This window comes from Cryptosporidium hominis (genome assembly GCF_000006425.1).
Source record: "Cryptosporidium hominis TU502 chromosome 7 CHRO017081, whole genome shotgun sequence".
Taxonomy (NCBI): domain Eukaryota; phylum Apicomplexa; class Conoidasida; order Eucoccidiorida; family Cryptosporidiidae; genus Cryptosporidium; species Cryptosporidium hominis.
Window position 1 is genome coordinate 1 of NW_667337.1, and position 17,026 is coordinate 17,026.

Sequence of the window (17,026 nt, forward strand, 5' to 3'; positions counted from 1 at the left end):
ATTAATGCAAGAAAATAAGAATCTAGCCTCACTTATTTGTCAGGAATCGAATATTTCTGGAAACGTTGAGTTAGATGAAGGATGTATAGTCCACCCTTCTGCGTTAATCGATGGTGGAGTTGGCGGAATTATAATAGGAAAGAATAATATAATAGAAGAATCTGTAAAAATTGTTAACAAGACTATTAACAGAATGTCAATTGGTAATAACAACTGGTTCCATGTAAGATGTGAAGTTGACAGTGCCTTATCTATAGGTAATAATAATAGTTTTGAAGTAGGATCCAGAGTAAATAAGAACGTAAAAATAGGTAACAATTGTATAATTTCATTAAAGTCAAGCCTTCCCCCGAATTTGGAGATTTGTAATGATATGTGCGTTTCAAAGGTTGGCGATTCTTTAATATATACACTTATTAACTCCTCTCCAAATAAACATTTGTGCGAACAAGTAAATTTTCTGAACAATATTCTGCGTGGAAGTTCAATGGAAAAGAAAAGGTAAAATATAATTTAAAAATTGAAGTTTAACAACTTGATTGCCTTAACTTTTCATGGGGTTAAACCCATAGTATTTTGTTGATGATATTGAGCTCTATTCACAAGATTAATGATGACTATGGACAAGAAACACAATTCTTTTTTTTCTAATCTTAAAGACAAATACAAAGTATTCTCAATGAACAATGCCAAACATAGGATTTTTAGTCGAAAGAAAGCCGGCTCAAAGAAATGTGAAAATGAGAAAATTAAAGGGATAAATGTTTCTTTCGAAAATACTTACTCGGATTCAATTGTAAATTCAAGTAACGAACATATTTCTTCTAATTGCATGAGTTCTTCGTCCGACAACATGAGCCATGACTCAAATAATTGTATTAGTCAAGAAAGACAAGGATCAAAGTTCGAGTACAAACTTAGCAAATCTACAACGAAGATTGAGAATAACACAGCTATTAATTCCAATTCTAGCCCTTCATTGAATGAAATATTCTCAGATAATTCATCAACCAGTTTGTTTAGCGATTCGAGCACAAGTTTAAATTCTAAATATAAAAGCAAATATTCCAGCGATACTCAAAGTTCGACATATCGTTCAAATATCCAGGATTACAATCAAAATACCGATTATAACTGCTCTGATACTTCGCGTAAAGAGAACATCTCACAGGGGCAAGGGATACCGATTAAAAAAAGAATAGAAAATACGGTTGAAGGCAAAGAAAAAACTAAGCCTCAACTTTATAAAAGAAACAATAGCGGAGAGAATAACAATTACAGGGAAAGTAAGCCTTATCTGAATAAAGAGATACTGGATATCTTGAACAGTAAAAATCTTAATAGAGAAGAGAAGAGAACTACACAGCAGGTTGTTGCGATTGAAGATCTCGGCGTTGATGATAAAAATATTGAAATAAATGCGACATCTCGCTCTGAGAACAACTCTTACCGCCAAGAAGTTGAAAGATGCTCATTCAAAGACTTGAATGTTTATTTTGGCTGGGAAACACCTTTAGTAATTCCAATAATAACTGAACCAGATTGCTGCTATCAAAGCAGTTATTCGAACTACGATGTATTGATTGATTATGCTTGTATAGATGGTGATAAATACCATTTATGTAGCTTTATAGAGGGCATTCACTAGCTTTAAAAATTTCAGCTAGTTAATGTAGCTTACTATTTACCTCGTTTTCATAAAAACTTAGTTCTTTTGCCCACCTTTTTTTGATAACATACAAGATAGAGTCTCTTTTATCCATAATGCGTGAAAATATATCACGGTTAGTACAAATTTCTTCTTTTTTAAGAATAGTAGTATTGCAAAATATTCCCATCTTTTTTGGAATTTCATAGCAAAATTCTTCCAGCTTTGATGCGTATTCTGCTGAATCTTCTGAATCAAAATTGTTTTTTTTTAGATGTTCAGAACTGAAATAGTTTTCTATAATCTTGCAAGAGACAACATTATTAATTTTGTAAGTTTCTATAAGTTTTTTTGTAATCTTTATTGGAGCTCCAAATATTACATCATCTACAACACGCATAGATAATAATGTTAGTGCTCTTTCCATCATTTTAAGTATTGGAAACCCATCTCCATAAATCAATTGAGTTGTTGAGTCATCATAAATTCCAATTATTAAGACTCCACCAAAAATTTTTTTCACTTTTTCAAGAAATCTCAAATGACCGATATGAAAGATATCGAAGCTTCCATCAATATACGTAACATTGGGATTTGAGTTATACACTTGCTTTGCAGATGCTATTCCACAGGCAAAACTTAAAACTCTGCTTGCAGAGATCAAACTTTGGCAAGGAGAATAATCTCCATCAAGGAATTTGTCAATTTTTGATGCAATAAAGTTTTCTTTTCCATTCATACCAGAATTATCAAATTCATTCAACGGCAGAATATCTTCAAGTTCTAGGCCCAAAGCACGAAAAATACGAGTCATAACTGAAGTTGTGCTTACACCTTCAGTTCTTTGAAATATTTTTAACCTACCCAATATTCTTGGCTCATTATATGGATCAGTCCCATCTGAACATAATACAAGGTCATCGCCATGCGCAACAAATTCGCAGTTTAATTGATTTAGTAAGCTCCCCTCAACTATGTACGGAGTTCCGATAACAATTTCATCAGCCCATTTACAGCCTTTCATAAGCTCTCCACGTTCGTCCTGGTTATAAATAGGATAACATCCCTTTAAATTGAAGCAATCAAGATCAGAATTTATACCAACTACCAATTCATTTCCGAATTGCTTTGCTTTCCTTAACGCATTAAAGTGGCCAGCATGCATTAGGTCAAATACACCGTCAACAAAGATTCTTGAGTTATTCGAGTTTTTGGTATTCATATTGATGAGTTTTAATTATGGAGAAATTAATACCTTACTGTGAAAGAAAGTCGTATAGCGTAAGACTCCATGAAAAATTAAATCAATAATCAAAGATTCTATTTTAATCAAATATAATTAGTCCGAACCCATGATTTTTTTTTGTAGCATTTGAGCATAAACTTCGAAATTAAGCTATTTAAGAATTCTTTAGATTGAATTAATTTAAACATTCAAGTGGATTTGCGCGTTCTTTACACCATGCGGCTTTTTACCCTCACATCAAAAATCATAAAAGTAGAATTGGTAAGATATCTTCAGAATATTATCTAATAGTAAGGAATTAAAGAAAAGACACCAGAATATTGCAAGTTTGACAATAGTAAGGTATCCATTGTACACAATGGTAGTTTTTTCTGCATCAATTGTTAGTAATAGAAAAATTCTCTTATCAAGACAATTTGTTGAAATGACAAGAGGCGATGTTGAAGCTTACTTGAATAGATTTATTAAAAAAATTGAACAATTCTGCTTAAGCAATGAATATACTTATATGGAGATCGATAACATTAGGTTTATATATCAAGCAATCGATAATATTTATCTTATCTTGATGACACCCATTAATTCTAATATAATTGAAGATATGGACACTTTGCAATTATTTTGTCAAGTACTATACGATTGTTGTAATAACCCCCCTCCAATAACGGAAGATTTAATTGCAAATAATTGCTTTGATGTCATTTTCGCCTTTGATGAAATTGTTTCTTTTGGCTATAGAGAATCGATAAATTTGAGTCAAATAAAAACGTGCCTTGAAATGGAATCTCAAGAAGAAAAGCTGCATAAGTTGATAAGGCAGAACAAGGAAAATGAAGAAAAAGAGCGTAGAAGGCATATTGCAAATAGGCTTGATAAAGAGAGGGTAACAAATGAGGCATTTAACCAATCGAACTATGCATCGACAAATTCAAATAACAATATTGTAAAATCCTCATTATCTGGGATTGCAGCGTTCGCAGAATCGGTTGGAGTCGGTAAAATAGCTCAGTCTGTAGGAATTGGCCCAATAAAAAATATTTCGAGGAACGATAATAATCTAGTTAGCAATTCAGATCCAGCAGGCGACAGCCGAAACTTTGGGATTTTTGTAAACGAATCAACAGCTATTCAATCTATGAACGCTCCAGGAAAAGGGATGCTTATTGGGAAAAAGAAACCAATCGCAGAATCGAAACCAAATATTAGTCTTTCATCAAAAGTTACGGATAATCATTCAGATTTTAAATTAAAAGAAAATCCATGCAACACCCTGGATATTAAGTATACTGAAGATGATTGCTCATTGATTGAGGAGAAGATTGAATTCTCACTTAGTGTTGATGGAAAGATTCAATCTAGAGTTGAAATTCAAGGAACTTTTCAAGTTGCTTTGCCTTCCGAAGCCTTTCCTGAGTATTCAATAACTGAAGACCCCAGATTTCAATTCAAGACTCACCCAAACCTTAATAAGGAAAAATTCCAAGATTGCGGTATCTTGGAATTAAAGGATGGCATAAATTGCACGTTGCCAGTAAACACTCTGATGCCACTTGTTAAATGGAGGCCATCATCCCACTTCCAGAATAATCAAATCGAGCTTCCGTTTTCTTTTTCTTACTGGCCTCTCGACGCAGGAAATGGGTATACAAATGTTACTATTGAAATTGAACCCTCCCAATCAATAGCTAATTTTAAATTAAACATTCCTTTGACATCTATATCTACATATAACACAAATCTTGGCGCATTCGAATCAAATAAAAACAGTTATTCTTGGGACATTCCTCAACTATCTCCTTCAGAAACAGCTGTACTTGAATTTAGTACTAACCAATCTAACTTTTTACCTATAGATCTATATGTATCCACGTCAACATCTGTTTGTAAAGTAGGAATAATGAAGGACAAAAATTATGTAAATCCAAAGCGCTGCATCACTAAATATAATATAGCTATTAACCAATAATAATCTAGTTTTTAACTAATGTTCTCTTCATTTCTTATTTCAGTGATTCTAATTAATTGCCGCCGAAAAGACATTGTTAAGTGGAAGTTCATGATATTGCAAAATACTCGGATCATTTTTTATTTTTTATTCGATATTTAGCTGATATCGAAGTGCAGTTCTTAAATTTATAGCTCCCTCGCGCTATTCAAATATGCATAATGGCCAAAGTAAGTTGCTACTTTTTACAACTTTCGACTTGAATCGAGCTTATAGAATTACAACAAAGCTATGATATTGAATCGGAAATAGCCGAATATAGAGATAACCAAAGGAAAAAATATCTTAATCGAAAGGGGGTCCTTACGGATGGGTCGGTATCTCTTTCTGCTAGATCAAATCAAGAAGATGCAAGCTTAGGCGCTAGTAGGGTTAATTGTTCAAATAACTTTATAGTAAATCGCCCCACTTCATCTTCGGAAGCGCAAAGGTCGAATCATGAGATGAATAGCCAGTATCCAGGATATGCTGATGAATTTAATAGCAATTTAGCTGAATCTTTTGAATTAGATACAGACCGTAATCAACTAGCACTACAAAGAGGGGAAGTTCGTGAAAAAAACAATGTATCTATAGAAAACTCCTCATCGGACTACACTGCGCAGAATGCGAATGGCTCCTTGGCAAACAAAATTAAAATAAATAGATCAAGGAATCCAAAGAAGAGCATTTCAAATCAGAGTTCAGGGATAATCAGCTCATTTAAGTCGTGGACTCACTCATTGATTACTCATTCGTCTAGACAAAATTGCCAAGGCAGGCGCCAGCGATCAAGAAACATAGATGCTACGGTTAATATGGAGACTGCTAATACTGAAGGCCATGGAAGTATATCGCAGACTGAAAATCGTGAGTCAAACATCCTACGCACAGAAATCTCGGATGAAGAGCTTGCAAGAAGAATACAGATAGAAGAGTTAAATGGCATTGGATCATTTCATATAATGGAAGATAGCTCAAATCTTCCTCTATATTCACTTGGAAGTTTTCGAGATGCTAATTATTATCCGAATGTAACAGTTTCTTCATCTGAAAGCATAGCAATTAGTCCTTTTCAAGGCGTTTCTTACAAATTTGAATTTCGATCTTCAGACGATGAACAATAAAAAACCGACAGGTATGTATTGACAAGTTACTTAACCCTGAATATAGAAAAATCTGATCTTTCGATTAAGTCACCCTTTTGGATAAGGATTTTCATGGCCTTTGATAAATAATATGGGTCATATCCAATTAACGCCAAATCCTTGATTATTGTCGCTTTTCCTGCCCTTGCTTTTACTGGAATCCTATTTTTTATAGCGACCTCTGCATCAATAATAGCAGATTGCTCTGTTGGTGACAGATTGTCAAGTAATAGAATATTTGATTTAATTGCTTCTATTGTTGCATTTTTGAATAATTTGATAGCCATCTCGACATGTTTCTCGCTTGCAATATTCTGCATTTCCATTTTTGCGAAGCTCTCTGCAATTCTTGTGATTGCCTCTAACTGTCTAACTGTTATTGGTATTGGTATTCTATCTTTGCTTGCTTTGTTCGTATCTTCACGGTTATCTTCTCTTATTTTGACATAAAAATTTTCTAGTATCGCAGCAGCATCCAGAGATAAACGTGGATGAATAAACTCTCGACAGTAATTAATGTACTTCTGCAGTTGCTCGAACTGGAGAGAGTTAGTAGATTCTGAGCAGTCGCCGCTCATCTTGCCTTTAATACCAGAATGCAGCTCCACAATATGTGAGGCTATTAGCTTATCTCTTTCAACATTTTTTTCATCTTTTAATAAAAATATAAGGTCAAATCTTGATAGAATTGTCGATTCAAAATCATGTTGTTGTGTTAAGTCCTTGCTATCATCATAAGATCCAAAAGTGGGGTTTGCAGCGGCCAATATAGAACACCTTGCTTTTAAAATAGTCGTAATTCCTGCTTTTGCAATACTTATTGTTTGTTGTTCCATAGCTTCATGAATAGCTACACGATCATCATCACGCATTTTATCAAACTCATCAATGCATACGACCCCTCCGTCAGCAAGTACCATAGCTCCACCCTCCAGTGCATACACACCATTCGCATGATCCTTAACTATTGCGGCAGTAAGACCAGCGGCGCTACTTCCTTTACCTGACGTATAAATGCATATTGGGGCAACCTGTTCTACAAACTTCAAAAGCTGAGACTTAGCTGTTGAAGGGTCTCCTAACAATAAAACATTTAAATCACCTCTAATTCTATTACCATCAGGTAGACACTTTGAACTCCCGCTAAAAAGTAAGCATGCTATTGCTTGTTTAATTGTTTCATTCCCATAAATTGCAGGGGCGATACTGTTAACAATTAGCTCATGAATATTTGGTAAAGACGAAATACGACGAAACTCTTCTATTTCATTGTATTGGTTGCTAATTGATGAGTTTTTTATCAAAGTATTTGTATTTTTATTTGACCAACTACTCCCATAGTTCATTACGCCAATAACGTGCAAATAGGATGTTCTGAGAGAGCCATTTCTACTGCTAGAATGAGCTTTCGATGATTCCTTATCTGTGGAAGAAAGCACGCCTACAACATAGAGCCTATTTCCTGGAATCACTTTGTCTATAAGTCCGCGTGTCATATGTAGTGAAATATTACGAGGAATGTCTCCAGTAGGAACGTGTTCTGGAAGTTCCTGGAATTTCATGCTTTGTATATCAATGTATTCAGACTCATCGCAAAGAGTAAAATATGGATCTAATGGGCACTTTGGTGCATCTCCTATTGGAGTTGTGTTGCAAACTCTTGGAAGCATTGTACCTTGACGCCAAATTGGGATATTTATGTTTCTGGTACCCTTACATTGGCGACATAAAATTTTAAGCTTAGAGGCTTTCTTTTGAGGCTTTGAAGATTGGATAACTATTCCAGGAACGGTGACCAGTTTTTCCATAACATTACTTCTGAGATCCCTAATTAAGGTTGGTTCTTGATTTGAGACAATTTGTAACTGTATATCTGGAACAATTTCGTTAATCTCTTCCTCAGATATTTCTTTTTTATGTTTTCCCACAAGTTCTAAATATACTTCTTTTAATACGCCTTCACAAATTGGAATGTATTTTAGTGGTGCATTCTTGAAACATTGAATTAAACAACATAATTCATTGCTCGTCCTTACGCCATTAACAAAATTATCAGAGTCATTTTCTTGCCCATCTATAAGGTTCCCATCATAACTTGCATTCTCAGTGTTTTCCCCTATTTCTGAGCAAGAAACCTCATCAATACTCAAATGGTGAAGTTCGAGTCTAAGTGTATATTCGCCAATAGAAATATTGTTTATTAGCATCTCTCTGTAAATATATTCTCCACCTTGATTAAAGTTTTTGATGAAATTACTAAATTTACTTCTACATTCTTCTAATGAGAGTAGACCTACTGAACTATTTACTGCGTCATTATTCCAATCGCCCTTTTCTAAATCTCGAGTAGGATGGCTATAATAAATTGTTCCTATTGAATTTTGCATAATAAAAGGGTTATATAGTCACACCAAATTTATTAACTAATTTGTTTATATTGCAGCATTATTCAGAAATATAATTTCAAAAAAATGTGGGGAGGGCGGTACTGCATCAATTGCGCTAATTATAACTTTGCGAATAACCGGAAATATAGGGCTATCTCTTAATTTTAAAGCCGGATGTTAAATTTTTAGATAACTGAAAGTCACATGTAATCCCTTGTTCATCTAAATTAATATTACTATCTTCAATTTTCTTGAATGCGAATACACAATAAAGGCTAAATACTTCGTTTTCAGGTTGGGTAATTAACCCAGAATTCTTGGGGTTGTTTAACCAGTTAGAGAATCTAATATTTGGAAAGTTTTTTTGTGTAAATTCAGTGAAACTTGGAAAATCTGAATACTGGACAAGCTCTAGGCCAACTTTGCTTGCAAGGCCGCAAAATGACTCCCAAGGCACAACATATTCGTATTGATTGATATGCTCAATTAGCCAGAAGTCGTACTTAATACCCCACTCAGTTCTGAAAAGTTTGATTCCTCTTTCCAAATCAACATTGTCTGAAAAATATTTATCCCAATCATCACAATTAAATGAAATTTTATAAATTGAGTTTCCACACACATATTTTGTGCTATTTAAGTTTCCATTTGAATCGTTAACATCTTCGGGGTTTTCATTAAGGTTTATCTTAACTGAGTTTTGTTTCATAGAATAAAATATATGGTCGCATGAAATTGTAGAACCAATAAAAAAGCCACCAGGTTTTAGATAGTTTGATATGTTCCTCAAAAATTCTAATGATGTTTCCTCATTGATAAGCATATAATGCATTGATAGTTGTATCGAAATAATTTCAAATGTATAGTTTTTCAAAATTTTTGAATATGTTGTTCTCGAAAGCAGATTCCCAACATGATACTCAACGGAGAAGTTTAAAGAATTTTCGTATCTCTTTAAACGGTGCCTTGCTTCAGAAATTTCTTCTGCAGAAATATCTATCCCGATAAGACGACTTATTTTCTTCCCTTTAAATTTAAGTATGTCTTGCCCATGCCCACACGCTAAATCTAATACGCTTAAATGCCTATTTTGTCTATATTTCAATTGTCTCTCGAAATATTGATCTATTAATGCTCTTTTTACCTCATTATTATACTTTCTCAAACCCCCTATGATTGAATAATCAGCATTTTGTATTTTTTTCATATTATAGTGTGCTCTAATTGAAGTAGTAATATCACCAAAAAAATTTGGGTAATAATAGCTTATAGGATAAAGATTACAGGAATTACTAGAAATTGCTTCATCTAAATATTTTGCTATGAGCGATGAATTATATATAAGCTCATTTGTAATTCTATCTAGTCCATTTATTTGTCCTTTATTATATAAATCAACATGTTTGGATATCAGTTGTTTATTACCTGAAAATACAACCATCCAATACTCGTCGTCTTCGTCGTCATTTTCATCCTTCGAATAACTATCCGGCGAACTTCCTTCAGTCAAGTCATTCCGCATATCATAATGCTCTTCCCTTCTGCGCTTTCTTTCAGAAGAGCTTATTACGTTAATTATCTTTAAATCCCAAAAAGGATATGCACTACCAGACTTTCTTTGAAAGTTCCAGCTAATGATACTTTTTTTATATCTAGATAATGGAATATCTGATTTAGGTTGATCAATCTTTGACTTTGAAATACCAGTAATAGTAAAATGAACTTTGGATTTTGGTTTATAAACAACGACTTCGCCAAGGTTCAGTTCACAAAATGAAGACTTATCTCCATTTTTATCAATTGAAACTGTCCCATTCGAATATTTTTCCTCAAAGAATAAATCAATGCCTACTTTTTCTGCAACCAACCACGATTCTCTGTTTGCTCGAATAATTCTTTCAATCAAATAGCTTTGCTGTTTTCTTCCAATTTTTTCTTCAAATTTGTAATCGCTTGAACCATGCTCAAGAATACAGTCACATGCAACTGGTAAATTTATGCTCATTCTGGAATAATACCCCTTTATTTCTCCAAACTTTGCAACTATCTCGTGGTCACTGTGGCTGCTGCATTGAATGATGAAATTTTTTACTACATCATTCAAACATGACCTCCTTGAGAGCGATAAAAACCTGATCTTACTTGTTTCTCTAGACATTTACTATTTGACTCATTTATTCTTATTTATTTCTTTCTACAGTGGCACGTTAATTAGCGCCAATATGCGTAAAAGGAAGATTTAAATGTTAAAAAGGCATTTATGAAATATACTTAATATTCTAATAATCAACTATAAATCAGAGTTGCAAGTTTTCATACTCGCTTCAAAGGCTGTCCTATTCTCGGAAACATTATTGACTAGGTCATGCATAGAAAGCACAGAACGTAAGCAACTCATCCCATATATTGTTAGAATCATATCCGCATACCTATTTGAAAATGCATAAATCGCTTCTGGCTCTCTCAAGTCTGGAAGCAAGTTAAAAATATCTTGAAGGACAGAAATAATCCTGTGATTTGGAGGTATCCTACCTTCAACTATATCATTCAAATAGTTTTTCGATTCTTTTAATTTAGAGACAAGTATTTTACAAGAGTTAATTGTATCTGAAATTTGCGTAATAAGAGTAGAGGTTGATGTATTTTTAAGGTCTCTCAATAGGTGTTCCACACCAACTTCCTCTGCTTCGAATGCGCCAATCGTACATGGAACATGCGCAAACTTTTTCTTTAAGACACTATTGGGTTCATCCATTGAAAAATAAGCGCTAATTGGACTTGACAAATATTCAAAATCATCCGCAGTTACGTCAGCAATTAAATATAATGGGTCAGGGCAATATCTTCTAAATAGTTCATGTATGTCGATATCAACAACCTTGGTTTTGGGGCCAGTGCTGTACCAACCAACAATTTTCTCTTTTGTATTGATCTTTTTAAACATTAAATACATTTGTTCATGATAATTGTGATCTAGATACCAAACCGTTGGGTCTCTTGAATCCTCCTCAAAAGGTAAAGCGTAACTATTTGTAACGTGAATTCCATCTTCATCATGAAGTTCCCCTAGCAATGTGCCAACTACCCTTTTTGAAGTACCCTTTGCAATCCTATTATAATGATCTACAATTGATAAAAGCACAATTGGGTGAATAATAATATTTTTTCGATTACTTAAACTGGAATTTACGTTGTAGAATGCAGCACCTGAATGTTCTCCGCTTAGACACATTTTTAAACACCCCGAGACTTGAAATAGAAATATTTTCAAAAAATTGTGTAAAAAATATAAAACTCTTAATCCCGGAAGTTTTGGAAGATCCCCTCAGCCCCCCCACCTTCCCACCCAATAAATTAGTTTCCTCATATTGTGATGTTCGTAAAATATTCCCGCAAATGACTTTTTATTAGAGAACGTTGAGCATAGGATTATTCATATTCTATCACAGAAATTAGTGCTGGTGTAATTAACTCTTATGTAGCTTTTCTATGATCTTGTAATAAATGATAGAGGAAGGGTGATAGGCAAAAGACAGCTTGAATACGTCTTGCTCTCTGAAACCAAATAACTTGTTTTGAGTCAAAACCACTTTTTTTGAAAAATGGATGATCATTTTTTGGTGATTTATTAGAGTACAAATGTTTTTATATGGCTTATCACTTAATTTGCATAATTTATTAGAATTGTTCTCAATATCGGATATACTAATTTGAATATCTTTCAGAAAACTATTTGAGTTCTGTGCTAGCCCAGAAACATCGATATTATACCTCTTGTTAAATTCGAATAGAGATAAACCATGCTTTAAGATTTTCAGACGGTGTTTGTTTGCTGTAAGGATAATATCGCAATGACGTATAAAATTAGTTGATTTCCATATTAGTATGCCTTTGTAATTATCCGGAATGAAAAGAGTGATATATTTCATAATTTCATGACTTTTCTCACGATCCATTACTTTTGGCAACAAGATCTTTCTAGACAACTTGATCGAATTCACTAGAGAATCTGATTTGCAAATTCGTTCGCCTCTGCTAGTTTTGATTAACAAATTTTGTCCGGAAAAACTAATTGGAGAGATTCTGAGTTCAGAGAACCTAATAAACTTAAGTGATGACTCATTCGTATTGTCATTCCTATTATCTAAAATATTTTCAAAATAATTGACTTTACTAAAAGGGTTTGAATCTGCTCCAGGTGGGAATTTCAAGTTGTTTTGAATTAGATTACTATATTCTAGATCATCAAGATTTCCCCAAAGATGTAATCTCAATTTCCATTCTTTTAATCTACCTGAAAAGCATGATTTACTTGTATTTGAGTATGGATCTGGGGTAGAAGGATGCCAAGTAAAACTTAACTCTCTTTTCCTTTCATTTTTTCTCACCGCAGTTGTGTACCTTTGATATCCAACGCTATTCTTTGCTATGTTGATCTGCTTCAGCCTTTGGCTGATCCTTCTTTCTTCTATTTTTGATAACAATTCGAAAATTCCTAAACTTCGTGTAATTATTATAAAAAGAACCGCTTATCTTTAATGTTAAAACTTATATCTGCCTTCAGACTTAAATTGAACTATTCCGCAAATTGTTCATTATTTTTGAATTACTTTTAAATCTCTCTGTATTAAATAATTTAATCGATAGTAATCCACTATTACTTACAGCGTTGCCCTCCTCACTTTCTAAAGTGCCAGCTCCGCTCCTTCCTTCTTTCCTTTGTGAAATAGTTTCACAAAACTCTTCTAGCTTAGTATCAGGGTATTTCATTCTTAAATAAACTAGTATATCATCAGCTTGGACTTCGGAGTGATTTTTGTGTTTCGAAATTATGTATGAGTTCTTAACAACGTCTTGAATAAATCCGTTTGTCAAAGTCGTTAAAACCTGTGAAACAGAAGGTCCTAGTCTTATGTGAGGAAATTCCTCAATCATTATTTCATTTAATAGTTCAGGAGATAGAATAGAAAATAATTCCGTCTCCAACTTGTGATCAACAAATTCATCCTGCATTTCTAATAAACTTGGAAATATAAATAAGAACTTATCAATAACTATAATTATAAATATTTAAATAGGTTGAACAAGAATAAAAGAATGCAAAAAATTCCTTTTTTTTCTTTGCAAATTTTTTTATTTTACATTTTTATTAAAACTAATTATCTTCCCGGGCAAAGTAAATGAATTCAAATACATAGCATTTTCATATTTATTCACATTTTTAATAAACTTTTATAAAATCAAGAAATTTACTTACAATTTCTTAATTTATTAATAATATGATGGCATCAATTCGACTTCTCGTAAAAGCTCTCTTCAATTCCAAATGGAATTTATCCTTATTTCCCATCTCCATGATTTAAGCAATTATTCATTCTCTAATGCAACTTCTTTTCTTAATCTTAGATTTAGACCAAGATGATTATTTCTAATACGCTGTAAGTTGGACGTTATTATATTGATTTTTTTTACGATTTAATTATAAAGGAAATTGTTAAACTACCTATTATATATTTTTTGTTCTTTTAATTAAAGTGGTCTTTGTCTCCTTTGCTTAATATCTTGAGTTTGAAATAATCGTCTTAGAATTAATGTAATGATCTTCAAAACATATTATTATTCCTCAAGAAAGCTAAAAGGTAATAAATTTATTTTAAACCCAAAAATGAATTCTTTATTTTTAATCATTGTTAATTAGTTATTACTCTGAAATTAATATTTGAATTTTTTTTCGATTTTTTATTCAAGTTAATTCCAATAAATATTATCCAAATTATTTTCAAGAAATAGTCTTTATGACTAAAATTGTTTAATTGGTAATTAATTTCCTATCTTAATCAATTATTTGAGCTAATTTATTGTGAACTTTTATGTTATTTCTGCCTGGGAATTGACTACTAGCTTCCTAATTTAATGATGTTACTAAACCATCTTTCTTTGGTGGAATTTTAATGTTTTTCTTTAATAAAATTGAAATTTCAATTTCTTTCTTCATTGGAAGTATAGGTGTTTTCTTTAGTGCAGCTTTAAGATTGTTCTTTGTTTGAATTGAAGTATCAGCCTCTTTCTTTATTGGAGGTATTGACAAATCTTTCTTTGGAGGAATTTTAAGGTTGCTCTTTGTTTGAATTGAAGTATCAGCTTCTTTATTTATTGGAGGTATTGACAAATCTTTCTTTGGCGGAATTTTAAGGTTGATCTTTGTTTGAATTGAAGTATCAGCTTCTTTCTTTATTGGAGGTATTGACAAATCTTTCTTTGGCGGAATTTTAAGGTTGATCTTTGTTTGAATTGAAGTATCAGCTTCTTTCTTTATTGGAGGTATTGACAAATCTTTCTTTGGCGGAATTTTAAGGTTGATCTTTGTTTGAATTGAAGTATCAGCTTCTTTCTTTATTGGAGGTATTGACAAATTTTTCTTTGGTGGAATTTGAAGGTTTTTCTTTGCTTGAATTGAAGTATCAACCTCTTTCTTCATTGTAAGAATTGAGGAATCTTCTTTTGATAGAATTTGAAGGTTGTTCTTTGTTTGAATTGAAGTATCAGCTTCTTTCTTTATTGGAGGTGTTGACAAATCTTTCTTTGGCGAAATTTTGAGATTGTTCTTTGTTTGAATTGAAGTATCAGCTTCTTTCTTTATTGGAGGTATTGACAAATCTTTCTTTGGAGGAATTTTAAGGTTGCTCTTTGTTTGAATTGAAGTATCAGCTTCTTTCTTTATTGGAGGTATTGACAAATCTTTCTTTGGAGGAATTTTAAGGTTGCTCTTTATTTGAATTGAAGTATCAGCCTCTTTCTTTATTGGAGGTGTTGGCAAATCTTTCTTTAGTGTAATTTGAAGGTTTTTCTTTGCTTGAGTTGAAGTATCAGCTTCTTTTTTCATTACAGTTACTGAGAAATCTTTCTTTAGTACAATTTTAAGGTTGTTCTTTGTTTGAATTGAAGTATCAGCTTCTTTCTTTATTGGAGGCGTTGAGAAATCTTTCTTTGGTGGAATAAGGCTTTTCTTTGATAAAATTAAAGTATCAACTTCTTTCTTAATTGGAGGTACTGATTCTGCTTCCATTGGTGGAATTTTAAGGCAGTTCATTGCTTGAGTCGAGGTAACAACTTCTCTCTTTATTGGAGCCATTGAGGGATTTATTTTTGATGGAATTTTTAAATTATTCTTTATTGGGATTGAAGTATCAGCTTCTTTCTTTATTGGAGTTGTTGACAAATCTTTCTTTGGCGGAATTTTAAGGTTGTTCTTTGTTTGAATTAAAGCATCAGCTTCTTTATTTATTGGAGGTATTGACAAATCTTTCTTTGGTGGAATTTTAAGGTTGCTCTTTGCCTGAATTGAAGTATCAGCTTCTTTTTTTATTAGATGTATTGAGGAATCTATCTTTGATGAAACCTTTAAACTATTCTTTGTTTTAATTGAAACATCTAATTCTTTCTTAAATTTGGCAGCTAAAATACTTCCTTTTTGAAAATCACTTTCATCATTTGCATGAGACCCAATTATGTTCGTCTCATTTTTTGATGGGCTTTTAAGGAGCAAGTGTTGATCTAAACCATTATTTTTTGTGAATCCTCCTAAGCTTTCAACTTCAACATTTTTACTTTGGCCAGCACCAACAATTTTATTTAAATCTTTTAGAGATGATGGATCAATTTTTACTGATTTATTAGAAATTTTCGACATTTTTTTATCTTCGATTAAGCCAACTGGCTTTTCATCTAAACATAAAGAACTGTTCTTCGTATTAAATTCTTTGTTTATAAATGAATTTGATTTTACCTTTGGATTTGAACTATTATTTGTATCAATGTTTCGATTATCTCGTACACTATCTTTTAAAAAATTAAGTTTTCTCCTAAACCGGATTTCATTAAAACAATTACCTATCCTTTCGTATCCTGTTGGAAGATAATAATAACAAGGACTTGTTGAATATTCTCTCTTGATTTCAGAATTTTCATGATTTGTTACATTTTTGTAAGGCTTAATTTCACTAAAATCAACAATTTTCTCAACGAATTCAGGATGATTAACTTCTATTGTAAATTCGGGTGTATTTAATCTTGGGTCATTAGTTCCATTTTCTCTTTCACCTCTAAGTTTATCTACTAATTTCTTTGCTCCAAAATTTAATGATTTTTTTTTCTCATTGCCATTTTCAGTATTTTCTAGAGTTTGAAACTCGATATTTATTTTCCTCATGATTGAATCCAGCATTTTATTCCGAATTTCCTTCTGTTCCTCCTTGTCTGTTTTTCTATAGAAAATTTCATTTTTGTCTACATTGTGATCGTCCATGAAATATCCCTTATGTATAACATAAACTTGATTTGTAATACTATCATGTATATATCCATTCCAATTGTTAAGTGAATCAAAATCGTAACCTTGATTTAAAAAAACTTGAATATTTTTATCTTCTATATTCTGCTCATTAATTATTTCATATCCACATAAATCATTAAATTTTCTCGAGGTAGCTTTGATCCTTTCAAATTCTTCTTGTTCTTTAACCAACTTTTGTTATTTTTATTTATAAATTTCCCAATTGGCCATAAAATTTCTGGTTTAAATGTACATTCTAGCATATTTTTGTCATTAATTTC

At 32.3% G+C, this 17,026-nt stretch overlaps 11 protein-coding genes across 11 annotated transcripts; 4 read left to right on the plus strand and 7 right to left on the minus strand.

The window, feature by feature from the left end:
• The first annotated feature begins 4 nt into the window (after nt 1-4).
• On the plus strand, nt 5-505 carry Chro.70334 (CG17347). The annotated part of the gene is made up of 1 exon (XM_661869.1): nt 5-505. The coding sequence occupies one exon, from the start codon at nt 5-7 to the stop codon at nt 503-505; it is 501 nt and encodes a 166-aa protein (XP_666961.1).
• A 105-nt stretch (nt 506-610) lies between these two features.
• On the plus strand, nt 611-1,648 carry Chro.70333 (hypothetical protein). Its single annotated transcript, XM_661870.1, has 1 exon — nt 611-1,648. One exon carries the CDS (start codon nt 611-613, stop codon nt 1,646-1,648), a length of 1,038 nt encoding a protein of 345 aa, XP_666962.1.
• A 19-nt stretch (nt 1,649-1,667) lies between these two features.
• Chro.70332 (CTP:ethanolamine cytidylyltransferase) lies at nt 1,668-2,870 on the minus strand. Its single annotated transcript, XM_661871.1, has 1 exon — nt 1,668-2,870. One exon carries the CDS (start codon nt 2,868-2,870, stop codon nt 1,668-1,670), a length of 1,203 nt encoding a protein of 400 aa, XP_666963.1.
• Nucleotides 2,871-3,252: 382 nt separating this feature from the next.
• Chro.70331 (delta-COP) lies at nt 3,253-4,860 on the plus strand. Its single annotated transcript, XM_661872.1, has 1 exon — nt 3,253-4,860. One exon carries the CDS (start codon nt 3,253-3,255, stop codon nt 4,858-4,860), a length of 1,608 nt encoding a protein of 535 aa, XP_666964.1.
• A 482-nt stretch (nt 4,861-5,342) lies between these two features.
• Chro.70330 (hypothetical protein) lies at nt 5,343-6,005 on the plus strand. Its single annotated transcript, XM_661873.1, has 1 exon — nt 5,343-6,005. The coding sequence occupies one exon, from the start codon at nt 5,343-5,345 to the stop codon at nt 6,003-6,005; it is 663 nt and encodes a 220-aa protein (XP_666965.1).
• A 26-nt stretch (nt 6,006-6,031) lies between these two features.
• Nucleotides 6,032-8,413, minus strand: Chro.70329 (DNA replication licensing factor mcm5). Its single annotated transcript, XM_661874.1, has 1 exon — nt 6,032-8,413. The coding sequence occupies one exon, from the start codon at nt 8,411-8,413 to the stop codon at nt 6,032-6,034; it is 2,382 nt and encodes a 793-aa protein (XP_666966.1).
• Nucleotides 8,414-8,564: 151 nt separating this feature from the next.
• Chro.70328 (hypothetical protein) lies at nt 8,565-10,571 on the minus strand. The annotated part of the gene is made up of 1 exon (XM_661875.1): nt 8,565-10,571. The coding sequence occupies one exon, from the start codon at nt 10,569-10,571 to the stop codon at nt 8,565-8,567; it is 2,007 nt and encodes a 668-aa protein (XP_666967.1).
• Nucleotides 10,572-10,703: 132 nt separating this feature from the next.
• Chro.70327 (26S proteasome regulatory particle non-ATPase subunit8) lies at nt 10,704-11,645 on the minus strand. Its single annotated transcript, XM_661876.1, has 1 exon — nt 10,704-11,645. One exon carries the CDS (start codon nt 11,643-11,645, stop codon nt 10,704-10,706), a length of 942 nt encoding a protein of 313 aa, XP_666968.1.
• Nucleotides 11,646-11,880: 235 nt separating this feature from the next.
• On the minus strand, nt 11,881-12,369 carry Chro.70326 (hypothetical protein). The annotated part of the gene is made up of 1 exon (XM_661877.1): nt 11,881-12,369. One exon carries the CDS (start codon nt 12,367-12,369, stop codon nt 11,881-11,883), a length of 489 nt encoding a protein of 162 aa, XP_666969.1.
• A 610-nt stretch (nt 12,370-12,979) lies between these two features.
• Chro.70325 (hypothetical protein) lies at nt 12,980-13,426 on the minus strand. The annotated part of the gene is made up of 1 exon (XM_661878.1): nt 12,980-13,426. One exon carries the CDS (start codon nt 13,424-13,426, stop codon nt 12,980-12,982), a length of 447 nt encoding a protein of 148 aa, XP_666970.1.
• An 892-nt stretch (nt 13,427-14,318) lies between these two features.
• Nucleotides 14,319-16,718, minus strand: Chro.70324 (1MDa_1 protein). Its single annotated transcript, XM_661879.1, has 1 exon — nt 14,319-16,718. The coding sequence occupies one exon, from the start codon at nt 16,716-16,718 to the stop codon at nt 14,319-14,321; it is 2,400 nt and encodes a 799-aa protein (XP_666971.1).
• Nucleotides 16,719-17,026: the final 308 nt, after the last annotated feature.